Below are 17331 nucleotides of genomic sequence, written 5' to 3'. Positions count from 1 at the left end.
TTTTCCACTGGTCAGCAGTGATGTTGGCCCAGAAGGAGGAATGATCACACATGAAACCTCCTCGATGGCCAGAACTTACGAATCATATTATTCTAAAACGTAACAATGTAAAATGGGAAAAATCAAATGACAGGTGAATGATAATAGCAATTCAGTAAGATGCTGGACTGTAGCAGAACTGAGTTACAATCTGTTGTTCTCTAACAATTCATTAATTGTCATTGGTAAACAGTTGAGATCCCAGATATAAAATACCAAATCATATACAAGGTATCTACTAGGAAAACTCAGGCACATGTGCCATCCAAGTTGAAATCATCTTGGATTTACCTAATCTTAACCAATTTGATGTATTTTACAGGGCCACATAGAACAAGCTTTAAAAAAAGTGGAAAAAGGTTAAAAAAAAAAAAAAAAGTCTGGTTAAGATGCTTGCTTTGGATGTAAAGCTGGGACATGAGTAGCTCTCTTGCATCCCACTGAAGTACAGTAATCATTTTTCTAGAGTTTTATTTTTTTTTCCCTGTTTTTCCAATTAAGAACAGTTTATAGGCATTGATAAAAGCCCAGACCAGAGAGGCTGTAAAGTCCATCTTCCAGGTAAGTGTTTAGTGAGTCTGTTTTGCCTGGAATGGATCAAACAGGTTTAAATCCTTTTTCTGAAGCAGGATCAGAAAGAACTAAAACCTGGTTCTCTCCTATCTTAAATCAGAAATTCTGTCTCGGACTAGAGAAGCTGTCTCCCTCCCAAAAAGTGTTCACTCTGACTGGCTCATCTCCATCAAAAAGGTTTTTTATTAGAAAGTTTAATAGGAAAGTTCCTGATGATCTCTCACTTCACCTGACTTCCCAGTTGAAGTGGAACTGTAAAGTCCTTCAAGGAGTGAATTACACCCCTGAGATGGAGAAATACAAATGATTTGATGCGAGTCGTGTTACCTGAGGATGCTAAGGAGCCATCGCCTGTGGTGCTTTTAGGTCCTTGATAATGATCTGAGCATAGCAGACCATAGACAAAAATGCAAGGGATCAGAATGGATTTGTGTATAAGGGAAACTGGGGGCTGTTGGACTTCAAACTGTAGCTCTGCCCAGAACAACCCCGCTGGCTGTTGTTTGAGGAGGAGTACACCAATAATGTGCTGGGTTTGTACTTGCTAAGGCATCCAAATTAGTCAACCTGGTAATCGGCTGAGCTTTAGAATGGGGAGAGGCAGGAATCCGAGCTTGGAGGCAGAGCTAAAATTTCACTTCATTAGGAAGGTGAAAGAAGGATTGTTTTCCTGTCAATGATACAAATCCTCCAGCACCTTACTACAACACTAAAACTGCTCTAAATAATCTGAAAAAAAAAAAAAGAAAAAAAAAATATTAAAAATAGAAGTGGCCTGCACTTCGGCTGGCCCAATGGAGACTCTCCCAAGCTCCGGCCCCACACCACCCCCCACAAATGAGTGTTTGGGGTCATGATTAAGTCCCACTGGACATGCCTGAGTAGGATTCTGGGCTCATGCATTTAGGACCAGTGGGAACAAACATCTGAAAATAAATAGACAATCTCCTCTCAGATACCCAGAGAAAAAGGAAGTTGTGCTTTATTTGTCCATTCCAGACAAAATATCATTGGTGACAACAGACTCTGCAGATGTAAGACCAAAATTGGTTCACAGCAGCTGCTGTTTGGGAACAAACAGGATTAGATGGGACTGACCCCAGACTGGGTTTGAAGCAGAACTAGCTAATGAAGTATACAAGGTTTCCAAATCATCATCAGCACCTCAGGTATTTGGTACCTTTATTTAGACTATTTCTTGCAAGATTTATCCCTTTCTGAAGACTTCTCTTGCAGGTGTAAACTACCTCATCCACTCACCCAGGCCAAAAGACATTTAAATGTCTGCATTTGAAATTAAATTCCTCCTGTTTCAATACAGGCACAACCTACGTAGTCATTCAGTGACCTGAAAATGCACTTGTACTTTACCAGGTGCCAAAAATTTTAATCCACTCTCACCTTGCTGGCCCAAACCTCCGCCTCCCTTAACAATACATATGTATGTGCTGTTAGTCCTTAAAATGTGTTGCGAAGAGTGAAATCTAGAAAATACGTCTGTGTCTCACCTTATTTTCAGTGCCATTGCTAGGCCACTCCGTAAGAGGCAGATTTGTCGTCACATCTCACTTCACGCCATGGAAAGGCCTGAAGGGACAAATGCAAGAAACTAAAATGTGCAAGATGGTCCAACATTTTTGAAAGGTAACTTGTCAAAGAGGACATGGAGATCCTGAAGTACCAATAAAATTAACCTTGGAGTTTGATGAAGCCAAAACGCATCAGGAGGAGCAATCAAAACTTGCTTTAATTTTCTGGACACAAACTCATAGTTTTGCTGGTGACCTGTGTGAGAAAGCATTAGATCTGACATACTCCACATGGAAAAGTGGAATTGCCAGAATTAGAGATCAGTCACAGAAGGTGAAAGAGAAAGGTTCATATTAAAACTGTGAAAGAAGTTAAAGGGAACTCAAGCCAGATGTGAAATTTTGCAGTATAAAAAAAAAAAGTGGATGTAAAGTTACTTGATTGTGTAACTAAAAAGCAGGTGTTTCCATGTGTCCCTTCTTCAAAAGCCCTCCCGACTGCTATCTGCGATAACTGATCACACAGGTGGGGAGAGTCTCACAGACACAGGAAAGTACTCAAAAGCACTTGCACAAATATGTTCCTCCAGAGAGAACCAAGGACAAATGTAAGTAGATAACAATTCTTGGCTCAGAAGCAGAGCCTGAAGTTGCACAAATGGCTACATTTGAGCCCACAGGCGTACGGAAATAATATCAAAGTTCTTCAGTTCATTTTACGTAGTAGTAGATTGGAAAACAATATTCAAACTAAATTTGGTGGAAGCACAGATGCAACATGAATCAATTATAAAATTGCATTTTGGTAAGTTTATATTAATTTAGAAACATGTTGCTCTTGGTAGAGTTAGAAGAATAATTGAATGTACAAAGCATTGTAGTCCAAGCAGACACATAGATTTGGAAATTCTTATCTGGCAAAGCCAACTGGTAGCACCAAGATGCATAACAGACTGCTGCTGTCAGCCGTCAGAATGAGGGCACAGAAGCTCTGTGGTGAAAACAGCTTTAGCAAAAGTGAGCTGGAGGTGGGGCAGGAGAGGCAATATCTATTTCCTTCTAGCAGAGAGTACCACTCTTTTTAAGTTTGTTTACAGAATGCTAGTGAAGAGTAGACTTACAATTATTGGTGACTATTAAATGCAAGCATAGCAGTTTGGAGGGAGGAGGGATTTGGTTGTGGTTTTTTTTTCATTTCTTTTTAAAATAATCTCTTGTTTATTTAGGTACCTGTTTTTCTATTTACCTGTCTCCAACCGTTTTTTATGGTTTCTGAAACCTTTGTCACTTCTAGCTCTGTCTGATGGAATATAGGGTCCCTATAAGCTGCCTCCTACTACGCCAGCAGTAGTAAAGATAAGGTCTGTGTTGGCTGGTGGACGAGACGCGAGGCTGCAGCTCTCAGTAGGTCCCAGGGGGTGCACAGCGTTCTGGGGTATTGGGCTTTGGGGACAGAGGAACATAGCATTATATTCTCAGGCAGACTAGACCATGACAATACTGTGGCAGTGTAGTTTAAACACCTCACGTGAGAGATGCCTGGCTCGTACAGGTGTAATACAGCACACTGCTTGCTAGCAGCACTTTGTGCGCAGCGGTTCTCCGTGGCCCTGAGAACGCTTCCCTTTCTCTTTCCCGTTCACCTTCCCTTCCGTTCCTCCCCCAGCCCCATGCTTGGGCTCTGCAGAGCCACGTTTTTAGCTGCAAGTGGTTTGGATTCAGCTTTGTCTTCAGTCACCGCCTTTCTAAATACTCACTCTTCTACCAGCCTCATTAATCTCTCGTAAATCTCACAAAAGCAATATAGGACAAAGCTGTACACCTGCATCTTGCGCTCGCTCTCTCTTTCTCTCCCTCTCTATGCAGCCTCTGTAATTGGAGGCTTGTCAGTCTTGGCTTCAGTGTGTGGCAAAGAAAGTCTGTCCCAGTTTTAATAAATCTTTGACAAATTAGTGCAGCGGTGGAGTCGCGTTGGATGTTAATAAACATTTGGTGTCTTGTGGAAAGACCTGCCTTTCAATAAAGGCTTTTTGAGTTTCCACCAGCTTTTACTTCTCATTGCTTGAAAAAAGGGAGGAAATAAATACAAAAGGAAAAAGAATGCTTGAAAAATGCCAGGGAACACACAGCTATGCCTGGCAGTCTCTCCTGGACTGTGTTGTTTTGCTTCAGTCAGTTGACACTATTTAAACAGGTTTCCTATTTAATAAACACAAGGGCACTGAGATATGTTTTCTGGGTGCTTGTCCTAGATCTGCAATCCCAGTGAAGTGAGGACTTTGATATTTGCAGAACTTTCTTCTTGTTAAAAATCCCCTGTGAGAACCTGTCTTAGAGCTGAAAATCTGCTTTAGTCACCACTGTTTTTCTCATAACTCAGTTGAACACTGACCACATCTGGACTGCAAATGAAAAGCTCTTTGTCTTCAAGACACGGCAGCCTCCTCATCCTGCAATGAACTCTGTCTTTCCCCATCAGATGACCAGAGGGGCACTAAATTAGTCGTAGCACCTGGGGAAGCTAGAAGGGCCGTGAGGTTGGGTTTTCAGCAGAGGCAGCAGCTATGCCCTCTCTGATACAATGAATTAGTCTCGGTGCTGTAATTGTAGTGTTATTTTTCCTACTTGTGTGTGTACCGAGGCAGGACCATCTTTTGGGAAGCCACCAGAAAAAACAACTCTAAAGACAAAGTGTCTTGGCTGATATCTTTATGTATCTTTATATCATATATATATCCTTTATATGTCCTTATATTCCTTTACAATAATAGTAAGCCAGTCACAGCAACACTGCCAGTTGCCACCACAGGGATGTGGACTGAGTTTTGAGCCAGTTTCAGAGCAAGGAAGCAGCTCTGGTTGCTCCGCATCTACCTGCAGTTTGGCTGTGAAATCCGGAAGATCTCAGGTGTTAGAAGGCCCACAGCAGGTTTGTAAGAGTCAGGGCAGCGTTCCCAGCTGGCTGGCCAGTTCTCTCCTGGGTGTTGTCATCTGTTTATTGCGGTTGCCCCTGTGGTTTCACCTCTGTGTATCATTCTTCACTTTGTTATGAAGGAGGCCTCTTACCAGTTGCTAAATATTCTCAGAACAAGGACCTGAGTCACTGTCTATTAAAGAAAAAAAAAAAGGCTCTGACAGCAAGCCAAGAGCATGAGCAGCCCCTCGTCTTTCCTGTGGATTTAGGTTCTGTACATATGACTGTTCTCCATGCTTTTTTTTTGTAACATTGGTATTTGTACAATGTTCACAGGAGCTATGCAGTGATTTGTCCACTCATTTAAATCAAACTCAGTGTATGAGCTGCATTTCTTCATTCTATCAGGAGATATCTTTAAAATTTGTAATAACTGCCGAAACAGCAGGAAATCAATGAAATGATGTTTACCCGGCAGGGGATGATTCCTACTTGACGTTTGCTACCTGCGGATGCTAATGAAGATGTTTTGTTCTTGTCTGACAGTGCATTGGGCAGCTGACATCTCACTAGCTCAAAATTAGTGCTTTTTGGACACAACTGGGAGCGGAAGCCAAAGAAAACTCTTCATGCCATAATTATCTGTAGAGATGCAGACAAATAACTCCTAGTAGGGATGATTTGCCATTAGGCAAGCAAAGCAGGAGCTTTACAACTCACAAACATTTCCTGTGCATTATTTTTTTTCTTTGGTAGGTACCCAAGGCAGTCTTGCAGGAGGAAAAAATAAAAGTTAATGCTAGAAATAGGTCTTCTTATAAACCACTTTTAGACAGAAATTCTGGCATCTTTAAGGCACGCGTTACGATGATGTGGATGTAACTGATGAGAGAAGAGCCAGGGATGGATTGTGCATAAAAAGCTGGAGCTGTTTAACAGAAATGAATAATGCAGATATAAAAATGGTTTGGTAAACTATGGTCAGAGGGCAAGCAAACTGTGACCTACATGCACACCTGAGTGAAGTGTGATTTGGTTGGTCTGTGTCGTACTTTAAATAGAAGAGAAAATACTGGGGGGGAAAAAAAAAAAAACAAACAAAAAAACCAACCAAAAATCGATCCAAAACATGCCAACTTTCAAAAAATATTTTCTACCACGCTGTCTCTGATGCTGTAACAAAAAGATTACAGCCTCTCCTTTCATATAATCCTTACTCAAAGCCATTAAGTTTTATCTTTCTTCACTTTTCTCTTGAGAATAGGCATCTTTTGCCACTAGGAATCCCAAGTTTAGCTCAGCATCCATTCAATTTAAACTGAGGAAAAAAAGGAGAGGCATGTTTACCAAAGTCCTGAGAAATGGAAGAGGAAGTAAGTATACCTGAGAAAATAAAGGAGATGAGTAGCTGCTAAAAGCCTCTCAGCACCTAAATGAATACTCCCAAGAGTAATGCTTCATGAAGAAAAAACCATTTAAAAAGCAGCATTCACCATTGCAATGGTAAGATTACAAGCTGGTTTGCCTGCAGTCAGTAAATGCCTACCACACTCTGGTCTGTGCAGGGTGTGAGTACATCTGACTGTAGGTTAGATTTGCTTCAGAAACACTAGCAGTGTATATGCCCTGAGCCACACGGCTGTTCATCCAGGTTTTCCTGGCAGCGTATCCTTGTGAGGTCCCACGAAAGGCAGCTATCTTCAGATCAGCCTTCTGCCCTAGTACAGGTGTGCATGTGGCCTGAGCAAGTGCCTGCTTTTAAGGGAAATCCTGCCAAATGCTGTTAGAAACTGTGTGAGTTTGTGTTTATTTTCTGTGCTTTGGCTGTAATATGTCTGTATTCTATCGTATTTCAGGATCAGATGATCCTGAAATAATCTATTCCAAGACAGAAAAGCTTCATGATGAGCCACAAGGCATGAACACAGGTTGCACCATCCCTGGGTTTGGAGGCAGGAGGAGCAGGAGGGGATGGAGGAGCAGGCGGGACCCTGGACAGCTTCATCACCTTGCAGAGAAGGGCTTGGTAGCATTGGAAAAGAGGCCACGACTCGTGTAAGTGGGCTATAAACAGTTAGTGGCTGCAGTTCCAAATCCACATGCTGCTTTTCATTCAGAGCACCTGTATTTTGCCTTGGCAACAGTGAAATATATCCTTAATTTGACCCCCCACCAAGTGCTGTATTTAGCAGTATTTGAGGCATTGGTCTTAAAGCACGCCCTAATAATGGAGGTTGCGAGTAATAATGACAGAAGTGGCAGAGGAGGCCTTGGAGGTTATTTAGTGCTACGGTTTTGTTTTACGAACTAGCATATGCTGCTTCTTTGAGCATGCCAGGAGCCAGTGTTCAACAGAGACCATGCATGAACTCAGACGTAGGGTTGCAAGGGGCGATGCCAGGACTGTTGTGTTGTGGGCAGGATATATTGCTTGGAGCAAAGCGTTTCAGGAGTCTGTCAAATGGAGGTGACGGGGAAGTGAAGATGAGAGTGCTTTCTGGGAAAGTAAATCTGGGAAGGAAAATAAACCTGTCAAAGAGGAAAAAAACTCTAGCATTTGGGGGAGGGGGGGGGGGGGATGGACAGGGAGTAACCTGGAGATTGGGAAGGATACAAAAGAAAAAAAGTCAGTGACATGGAGCTGAAAGAGATAAGAGACAAAGGGAGGGGAAAAAAAAAACAGGAGAAAGAGGAAGAAGAGAAAGACTTCAGAGATTTATGGGTATATACACCTGAAATGTATTGGTTTGCCATTTGTCTGCTACATCTGGGAAAGAGTTTGCCTTTAGGTACTGCCCACTGTAGAAATAGACATTTAGGATAGGATTTCTCCCCCTAGCCCCTATAAACTAATGTTAAAGTAAGGAGACTTCATGGGCTTCTTTTAAATTGATATGTTTATTCACCTACAGTAAACTGTTGAAGATACATTTTCCACTAAAACGGCGATAACTGAATTAAAGGTCCTGGGAGGACTCCACAACTCTTTAGCAATGAAAGGGCAACATCTGCAGCCAGGAATGACCTCTGCAACACACGGATCAGGGAAAATGGCATTAAGATGCATGCTGGTTGCAGAAAGGGGGGAAGTTCCTGTGCTGGGAGACCAGGGCAGAAGACAACAAAATTACTGGATTACAATATTGTATTTTTAAAACTTAATTCCTACTCCTTGCTGGTATGTGGCTTAAGGCTTGTGATTTTGGGAATTTGGCCAAAGAGTTCATGGTTTCATTTAAAAAGAAAAAGGGTGCGTAGGGGGCAATGGAGAGGAAGAGTGACACAGGCACAGATGAGCCTTGGACAAAGGAAACATGTCTGTTCTGGTACATTTCTAACCCTTCCCTGATTGTTGCCTGACCACTATTCCATCAGGATCTTCTTCTCCTGCCTCCCTCACTTCATCACCTCCAAATTGTGCTCCCTGATCGATATGAGTGGGGAATCAATCAGAGACTCTGCTCCTTTCAGCCACAGGTACAGGAGGCCACAGGGGGCTGTGATCTGATTAAGGCATTGTTGAAAACAGCTTTTGCCTTTCATCTGAAACCACTATCTCCAGAGGAAATCAGTGGGAGCAGGTGAATGGCGCACATACTGCTATGAGGGCTCTAAAGGTACCAGAGACTCCACATCTACAAAAAGGAATTTGCCTTTTAAAGTGCATAGAGCTGTGAAGTAGGCTGTCTTGCTGTACAGCGTGTACTCAACAATATTCACATCCAGTACATTATTAAAACATGATTTTTTTAAAAATTAAAACCAACAATTTTTACACTATGTCCTATAATAAAGCCGGACCTTCAAATGGCATAAAATACTTCACAAATATTTTTTCTGCTCTCATTGTTCCACATAAATCCAAAAGCAGCAAAGTTTGTTCCTCCAGTTTCAATGCTCAGGACAGGTTTGCAGAGGGAAGTGAAGCAAAATTTTCATTTCATTGTTATGAATTAAATCCCATAATTTAATTCAGTGAGCATTTGCAAAAGGTCAGATCGATGTCAGTAGTCTCAGCAACGTTCCAGGAACAGTGCTAGGTTATTGACGTGGCAGGCAAAACATTGTTTCTATGGATTGTGCATAAATAGTGTTTAGAAATTTTTTTTAATTTCCTGTCTGTGGACAAGCTGGATGCAAAAAAAAAAAGAATAGCAAAGTTATGTGCTAAGTTGTATGGGTAAACTGTTCCAGGCAATAACTGAATGCAGAATGTGAATCTGGGTGCCTGGAACTCAAACCGTGTTCCCGAATTAAAATCATTCTGTAAAGAGATCAGATTTTCCTGATTAAAAACCTTGAGAAGGGTTATATTTAATATCCACATCTACATTCCACGCTGTGCTCAAATTTAATCTCTGTCTAATAACAAGTTTTTTTAAATTATATTGATACAGCTAGAAGATAGAAACATCTCCAACAGGATAGCTTCACAAAACAAAATAAATGATAAAACTTCTCTTGCTGAGCTCCACAGAGCAAAGGGAATGACCTGAACACCTACACTTACCTGTGCGCTGCACAGGAAAGAAACTACTGTCAGCTGAAGTGTTTCATTACCTCAGAACTAAATCCTCACTCAATAAAACACCAATAATTACATCATTCAAAGGTGGGGTTTTTTTCTATGTTGAGTTTTTTTACAAATATGTGTAGTTGGAGAAAACAGTTCTTCTAAAGTTTAGAAAAACTATATTTTCTGACAAAGTCTTTCAGCCTTTGCTCATTGTGTCTGCTCTTTCTGCCTTTCTACATCCAAAGGCTTCTGTTTCTGTGTGGGCAATCCCACACCAGGAGTGACTGTGAATATACCACTTCTTCGGTGAGATGCATTTATCCCTGTGCTTTCCAGTGTGACAATTTCCCTGAGAGCCTTTGGGGCTCGTGTAAGATGCCACCACTTGCACGTGTGGGTGCTTGTAGCTGCACAGAAGAAAGCTACTTCTTCATGCTTCTTCTATGGGGTTTGTTTAAACAAAAAATATATTAAATTATGTTAATTTAGGTTATTGTATAAGTGAAGAATGCATTCCATCACAAAGTCACCAATATTTATTTTCATTTTATTAGAAAAAAAAAAGGATGAAATTATTTTACTTAGAAGCATTATTTGCACATAGACAAGCCCGTTCTCTCCACCCCAAAATTCTTCTTTTGACTGTGACACCAAAATGACCTCAACATGTATTAGCTCAGCTAGAGTAATGTGAAAAAATACTACAAATGAAAAAAAGATTTTGATTATGAGGCATAGATATTGAAGACTGCAGTACATGTATTCGTGTTTGAGGAGAATCTATTAGCATCTTGGAAATTTTAAGAGCTGAAAACTGAGTGAAACTGTTCATGTAAGGGACACCAATTTTTACAGGAGAGTTTATGACAAACAAAGCATCTTCTAAGGCTTTGTATAAAGTCCCTTATCTTCAAAGAGCTCCCTTCCTCCTTTGTACTTTTGAAGGGAAAGTGATAGCATCCATTTCCCATAAAATTCTCACTGTGTTTACTGTCAGCTGAAGTGTTTCATTACCTCAGCACTAAACCATGTTCAGCCGATGCCACAGGCACTTTCCAAGACCAGGTGATAGCCACTTGAATTTCTGTAGGCCACTCGTTGCCTCTTCTGACGCAGCTCAGAGGGGTGCAGTTGCATTCGTGTGCGTGTAAGAACATTTGGAGAGTGAAGCTCCTGTGGTCTTCCCCTCCTCTTCATCACCACCCTCTCCCCGTATGGCAGGGGGCTTTTGCTTTGCACAGCAGGTGAAAGTGGCTAGGAAACCCATGCGGAAACGCTTGTTCATAAAGCAGTATATGATGGGATTCACACAGGCAGAAGTGTAGGACAACAAGTGGATGAAGGAGATGGGAGCCCCTGAGAGACGCTTGTCTGCCGAAGCAGTGTCAAACGCGCGCCAGGCATTGACACTGAAGATGGGAGTCCAGCAGAGGAAAAACAAAATCACTATCACCATCAACATACGGATGACGAGTTTCTTGGCCATTAAGTTGGCAGAAGAGCTGTTGCTTCTCACCCTGTCTATTTTGCTGTGGCTAGTGGCAGAGAGCTGTTGCAATGGCATTTTCCTTTTTCTTTTGGTTTTGTTGAGGTAGCATCCATCTCCATCCTCATATTTGGTGCTGCAGGTACTTATTTTTCTTTCTGTACATATAAATTGGTGCATATAAATAGTTGGCAAATTATCTCTGAACAGTGATCAAAAAAAATGAAGAATAGAGTCTAAGTCTGGAAAAATAACATGATTCATGGCCGCTGCAAAGCAAGCACTAGCCTACTTCTGAGTCCGTTGTGCATCAGCTGCTCTGCGTCTGCTACCTCCCAATATTCTCATGTCTTAACTCTATACAAAGTGATGCAAAAGATGTAAGAAGACTGTTTGCTCAAGTATTCACTGAAGATACTTTCCAAATTACATGCTTCTTTCTTAATTTGACAATTTTTATTGTGGTGTTTATTGACAAAAATGGTCCTCATCCACGGCCACAAAAAACCCTCTTGGTATTGCTATAATAAGCAAATTAGAAATTTTACGTATTCTGCCCATAGTCTTTGCAAACAAGCCACAGGTGAGGAATTATTTGCTAGTGAATAATGGAAAACTTTAATCAACAAATGCATCTGGCAGGTTCACAACCATGACTGACCATAATGATAATTTCTGCAAATAGAAAATCTTACTTTTAGTAGCCTCAAGATGACTGCTTGTATCTTCAACTCTAGCTTAAAAAAAAAACCCAAACCTAAATGTATTGTTACCTCTTGAAGATTTTCTCTGGCTGGTATCAAATTTTATTCCTCTGTAGAGTTCCAAAGAAATTAGGCCATAGGCAACCATCATTATAATCCCAGGTATAAGAAAAAGTATGAGTAGCAGGAAAGTGTACCTAAGGAATCAAGAGACAAACTGAGACCAGTGAACAGCACAAAACCAGAAAACCTCCTTTTTCTCCAGGTGAGAAGGGAGGGGGGAAGGGGGTGGGGGGTGGGGGGGGGGTGGGGGGGCAGGATTTCAAGATTTTTCTGAAATTTTTTCGTGCTAATACAAAGCATTATTTTGACAGTTCTGGAAATTAGAAGCTTCCCACCTCTTCTCCTCCTTCCCTCAGAAAAGTACAGCAGGAATAAGGCTACTGTGGCTGCAAAACATCGGTCACCCAACCTCTGCAGGCCCAAGGAGACAGGCGCGCCCATAGAGGTTAGAAGGGGTAGAAGGTCTCTCTGTCCATGAGTGGGGCCCCCTGCTGTTGGCAGATGAGTGTTGGGTGCCCTGTGGCTTTGAAAGATGTAAAAATTGCCTTGCAAAAGCCAGATGAGCAGCTGCAGATTCTCAAAGGAGCCCCTGGTACTGGCAGTCGCTACTTCAGTGAGATCTGACTTGCCAAGGGTCGTAGCACATGTGAGCAGGGACAGAGCAGCCACCACCTGGGCTTTCATCCCTGGGGCCACACAGAGCCCCCAGGGAGGGATCTCAGGGCTGGCAGCCCCTTTGCTAAAGGAAGCAGCTCTTACTTGGTTGCACATGTTACTCTCCTAGGCAGCTTCCCTAATGTGATTACAAGTTGGGGAAATAATTCTGTTTAAATGCATCCACAAGCCCAAGTCTCTTCTGCTTCCTGGGACTTTGGTGAAAACTCCCTAACGCACCTGGGAATCTGCAATGACACCATGGAGAGAAGAATTTCGCCTTGCACCCTCGCTCCTCATCTGTACTGATACTGCCACATACCCGAGACTACCGAAAGCATTAACACAAATCGACTATGTTTGTGGACACACCGTACTGAAGCAGTCTGTCTTTAGTCTTGTTCCCGGTTCCAGCTGACCTTCGGTAGTCAAAAAAAATCTTACATCTTCTCAGTGCCAGTTAAAGTGCTTAGTCATCATGCAAGGACAAAATACCTAAGTAATATTGCTGCTCGACAGTGCTACTATTTACTTACTCTGCCTGGACATGTAGGACTTGGAGCACTGTCTCTCCCCCTGTTCTCTATAAGTGACCAAAAGGGTTCAGTTCTCAAGTAGGGCATTTTGAACCTCTCCGAGTTGTCATTCTACTTTACTGCTTCAGAGTACCTTCAGACAAACAAATTAACAAGCAAAGCAGAACACAGAGGGGTGCTTGTATGTGTCTGCATTTCTGAAAGATCAGTCAAGGATTTATCTGAAAATATGTATGTTTATGTATAAATAAGTGAAATCAGTATTCCTACTTGAGACAGATGCTTTCTTTACAGCAACAGTAGGAGCTTAGCAGACCATAGTGTAAGAATCATTGTCATGTTGGGTATCATTCCTATGACACGGGAAAAATCATACAAGTGTCAAAACGTAAGCACCTTAAAAATATGTTTGGTTTTAGTTTGGTTTTTTTTACTTCTTAAATAAGCATGATAGAAGTGTAAATGTTTGCTGAAGGTTAATACTTGCTTTTCATTAGGCTTAATGCTACCATGAAATCCTGTTATTATAATTATGCATTGGCTAACAGTTGGTTATGTCTTACCAAGACTGCTGAATGACATCACTTGGCCAAAGGAGCCGACACATATTTGCTGTGGTGTTGTTATACTTGGTAAAAGGTACCAGTTTGCTGTAAATTGGGTATGGTGACATGATAGCAAAGGAAACACACCAGGTAGCAGCAATCACTTTCAAGGCATGAGATTTTGTCTGCCAGACCCTGGACTGCAGAGGTTTGCAAATGGCACTATATCTCTCCAAAGATATGGCAACCAGGTTGAATGTAGATACACTTACAGAGACACCTATATATATAAAATAAAGAAAAAAGTTATTCTTTTGTTTTAGTGGTTCGTGTTATTTCAAATAGTCTTGCTAGCTTTCTGTATGCATATAGAAAAACCAAAAATATAGCAAACTATAAGCTAAAATATTTATAAATATTATACTGATTAAGTCAGCGAAGAACGTTTAGGCAATAGGTCTGGGTCTCCAGACTGATGTTCCTGCTCTGTGCCTCTCTAACTCCAGAAGTCCAGAAGAGAAAAGATTCATTCTGTTAAAACATGAAATTCTGAGAGCAGAGAAAGACAACACTTTTCCTCCTAATTCTTCTCTTTGCTACTGTGCTTTATCCACTCCACTAATTGCACTGAAACGCAAACATTTGAAACCAGTGGCATTATGCTGTTAATTACTCTCTTAACGTAGAATTTCATAGTCCCTCTTCTATTGTTTTAATTTTTTTACGTGTCCTGCTTGACTGGTGATCTGATTTTCTCATTCAAGAGAGTTTAATGTGTTATCACTTTTTTAATTAGATGCTAATGGAGTTGCAAAGCAGGAGAAGTGAAGTCATGAAGCAGAATCTTTGTCCTTCAAGTGCCCTTAATTTCTCCTGTTCGTATATTATAAAATATAACACAGTGGTCTGTATTTCTGTCACTGAGGTGTCCTAGTTTATCACTGCAAGATTATAAATATTTCTTCTTAACTTTGTCACAAATTTTTCTTTCAGTGAATGAGCTTTCTTTTAACAGCCTTTGTGAATGTTCTAATGGGGGCCAAAATATGAAGTGCCAGTATCTTTACAGTTAGCTTCACACAAATGATCTGTAATTTAAAATAACCCTTCCTACACGTTAAAAATAAAATTTGAGCATAGGTGATGCAATGGATGGCAGTGCCTGTTCATCAGTTGAAGCCTCTGTTAACCTGAACTGCTAATGGGAAATAGCCACATTCTGACTTAAAATAAAACATCTTCATAATGAAAAACTTCATGTTCAAAAATATTTCACTGTATTTTTTTTTTAATAAAGTAATTTACACAGTGCAAAGTAAGAGAAAGATGACAATGCTTTAGTAATGTTTTATGGTATTTATGGCAGCAATTCATTATAATTGTTTAAACATGGCCTTTAGTTTTATGGTTTTATCTACAAAAATATGTTGATTTCCCATTCGCACTCTTTAGGTGTGTACTTTCACATTACATCAAAGTGCTCAAGGGCATGGGTTGAAAGGGGACCTAAGGTTTCTGCAATTAACCAAGGGTCTCCCAAGGTAGCAAAGACTTTACATAATGTTCTCTCTTTTTTTTTTTTTTAAAGAAACAAGCAAACACAGACATAGTATTGGAAGTGAGACAAAAGTCGCTTACACAGACATATGTAATCCAGACATTTTGAAACTCCTGGAGCCACAATCAAATGGGGTACGGCAAGGCATATAAAAGTGATGCTTCTTAAAGTCAGACTCTAAAACCTGTATCTGTATTTTGTCATCTCCTGGTGAGATCTGATCACACCTGGTCTGTTCTCAAAAAGTGCTTCTTCTAACTTCCAGCTCTGCAAATGACACCCACTTTGGCCTTTTTTTTTTCATATATCACTGCTACCAAATGCCTGTGGGCAAAATCTGCCCTTAGCGAGGACTGTCCAACCCTGTCATTTTTGATGGGTGATCTGAACACCGCTAACAACTCTGTCAGTGACGGGTAAGCAAGCATGTGTGCCGGGTTCCTCATCGAAGCTTGATCATGCAATACACTTCTCGCTTAACCTGATCCAGCAAAACACTTACGTATGGCGTTAAAATTAAGTGGCTGCCTCTGTATTTCTCTGGATCAGGCTGAGGAAACCAGAACGAACAAGATCTGTACTACAAAGCTGTTTCTTCATGATTTTGGTAACTGTTCAGTGGCAGATGGAAAAAATCAGCTTTTTACTGGTCTTTAATGACCATCTCACCTATCTCATTAGTCAGTCTCCAAAATAAGTATAAACTTCCACGACTTACCCATGAAATAAGTGGCAGTTTTGCAAACAGTGCTACCAAAAATAAAATCTTTCAACAGGTTGGGAATGAGGGTGAACGGCATGCAGAAAACACACAGCATCAGGTCACTGACTGCTAGTGACAGCAGAAACGTGTTGGTGACTGTTCTCATCCTCTTGTTTCTTATCAGCACTGTAATTACCAGCATGTTCCCCAAAACGCTGAGCAGAAATATCAAACAATACAACAGAATCCGAATTATCTGATGCAAATCTGAAAATTGTCACAAAGAAAAATCAGTCATAGTGTGTACGGTTCATAGACTAGTATTATACGTTTTATCATTTGACAAAAAGTTATAACCCTTTCTGTATTCAGTTTTACTATAGTTTACGTCTTTATATCAACGCAAAGTCAGTGGAAGTGCTGAAATTCTTAAACTTATTCTGATCCACCTGAACTGCGTCATATTAAAATACAATACATGCAATACAATGTACATTTGGAGAGCCAAATACAACTTCTTAAAAGCGCTTTCTGCTCACGCTTCTCAGTGTGCACCTCTCACCATGGGAGTTCCTCCTTTATGCGGAAAGTAAGAAACGATACAGCAATCAAAAAATATTTTAATACATGGATACTTTTTTCAGCCTCAGAGTGCTATAATTTCATATTTAATCACTTTCATACACAGTATCAGATCAGATAACTCCACCGTTATTGAATTGCTCAAAGAGTAAAAATCATGTTTCTCCAAGTCCTTAGCAGAGCTGTTTACATTTTGTGCACAATAATGCTACTGGTTTAGTTTTCCATTATATCCAAGTTTTGTTCTAGTTGAATTTTTAACTTTGAAAACCAGCACATACTAAATTCTTTCCTGCCTGTTTCTCATCCTAACTTATCAGCAAGCAGTTGATTTTGCACTGCCTCAGAGAAAAAGCCTTGTGTAGCTGTTTCTTTCCATAATATCTCTACTTCCAGCTAGAACTAAAACTGCCTGGAAAAAAAAAACAACGCACTATTTTTCTAAACATACCTTTAGAAGGATAAGGTGGATCATCTGCACAGAAGAAAGTCTCATTTTCCAAGATGATATCACACAGGAAAGCAGTAATATTAGTAGTGTTCCCAAGGAAGCTAGCATCAACTATTTCCATTCTTCAGTATCCACAAGTTAGCTTTGATGAAGAAGAGGGTGGGTTTGTGACTATCCGCCCATTCTTTCAGTAAACAAATACATTTCTGAATGAAATCTTCACGAGAAATACAAGAGAAGCAGTTGTGCAAGGAAGCTCTTCTACCTCTCCATCAGGAGCACCCGACACACAGAGTCGTGTTCAGGCTGAACAAGATTTATTCCAGGGGCACACAAGGCAGTTCAGAAAAGCAAAGCATGTGTGCACATCCACGCTCACGCGTATGCACGGCCATCCACACACACACACCCCTCAGGCACTTTTTTAGATCCACCCTCTTCTGTTACTGGACTAATGTTGGGATTATAAACAGGCTCG

General features: G+C 40.8%; 1 protein-coding gene across 1 annotated transcript; it reads right to left on the bottom strand.

Annotated features, from left to right (window-relative positions):
- Positions 1 to 10688: 10688 nt before the first annotated feature.
- On the bottom strand, positions 10689 to 16974 carry CCKAR (cholecystokinin A receptor). The gene is made up of 5 exons (XM_086464379.1): positions 16854 to 16974; positions 15836 to 16087; positions 13578 to 13839; positions 11831 to 11958; positions 10689 to 11215 (listed from the first exon to the last, which is right to left on the bottom strand). The coding sequence occupies exons 1-5, from the start codon at positions 16972 to 16974 to the stop codon at positions 10689 to 10691; spliced, it is 1290 nt and encodes a 429-aa protein (XP_086320505.1).
- Positions 16975 to 17331: the final 357 nt, after the last annotated feature.

The sequence above is a fragment of the Leptosomus discolor genome, chromosome 4 (assembly GCF_034619465.1).
Source record: "Leptosomus discolor isolate bLepDis1 chromosome 4, bLepDis1.hap2, whole genome shotgun sequence".
Classification (NCBI taxonomy): Eukaryota; Metazoa; Chordata; class Aves; order Leptosomiformes; family Leptosomidae; genus Leptosomus; species Leptosomus discolor.
The sequence above is the reverse complement of the archived record's forward strand: the minus strand, read 5'-3'. Positions and strand labels throughout refer to the sequence as shown.

Bases quoted from the DNA above. Each gene is read 5' to 3' on its own strand.
- CCKAR (XM_086464379.1), bottom strand. From the start codon at position 16,974: ATGGAAATAGTTGATGCTAGCTTCCTTGGGAACACTACTAATATTACT. The intron at 13,840-15,835 runs GTAAGTCGTGGA...TTATATATATAG, and splicing joins AACTGCCACTTATTTCATGG to GTGTCTCTGTAAGTGTATCT. The intron at 11,216-11,830 runs GTAACAATACAT...TTATATGTACAG, and splicing joins CCAGAGAAAATCTTCAAGAG to AAAGAAAAATAAGTACCTGC.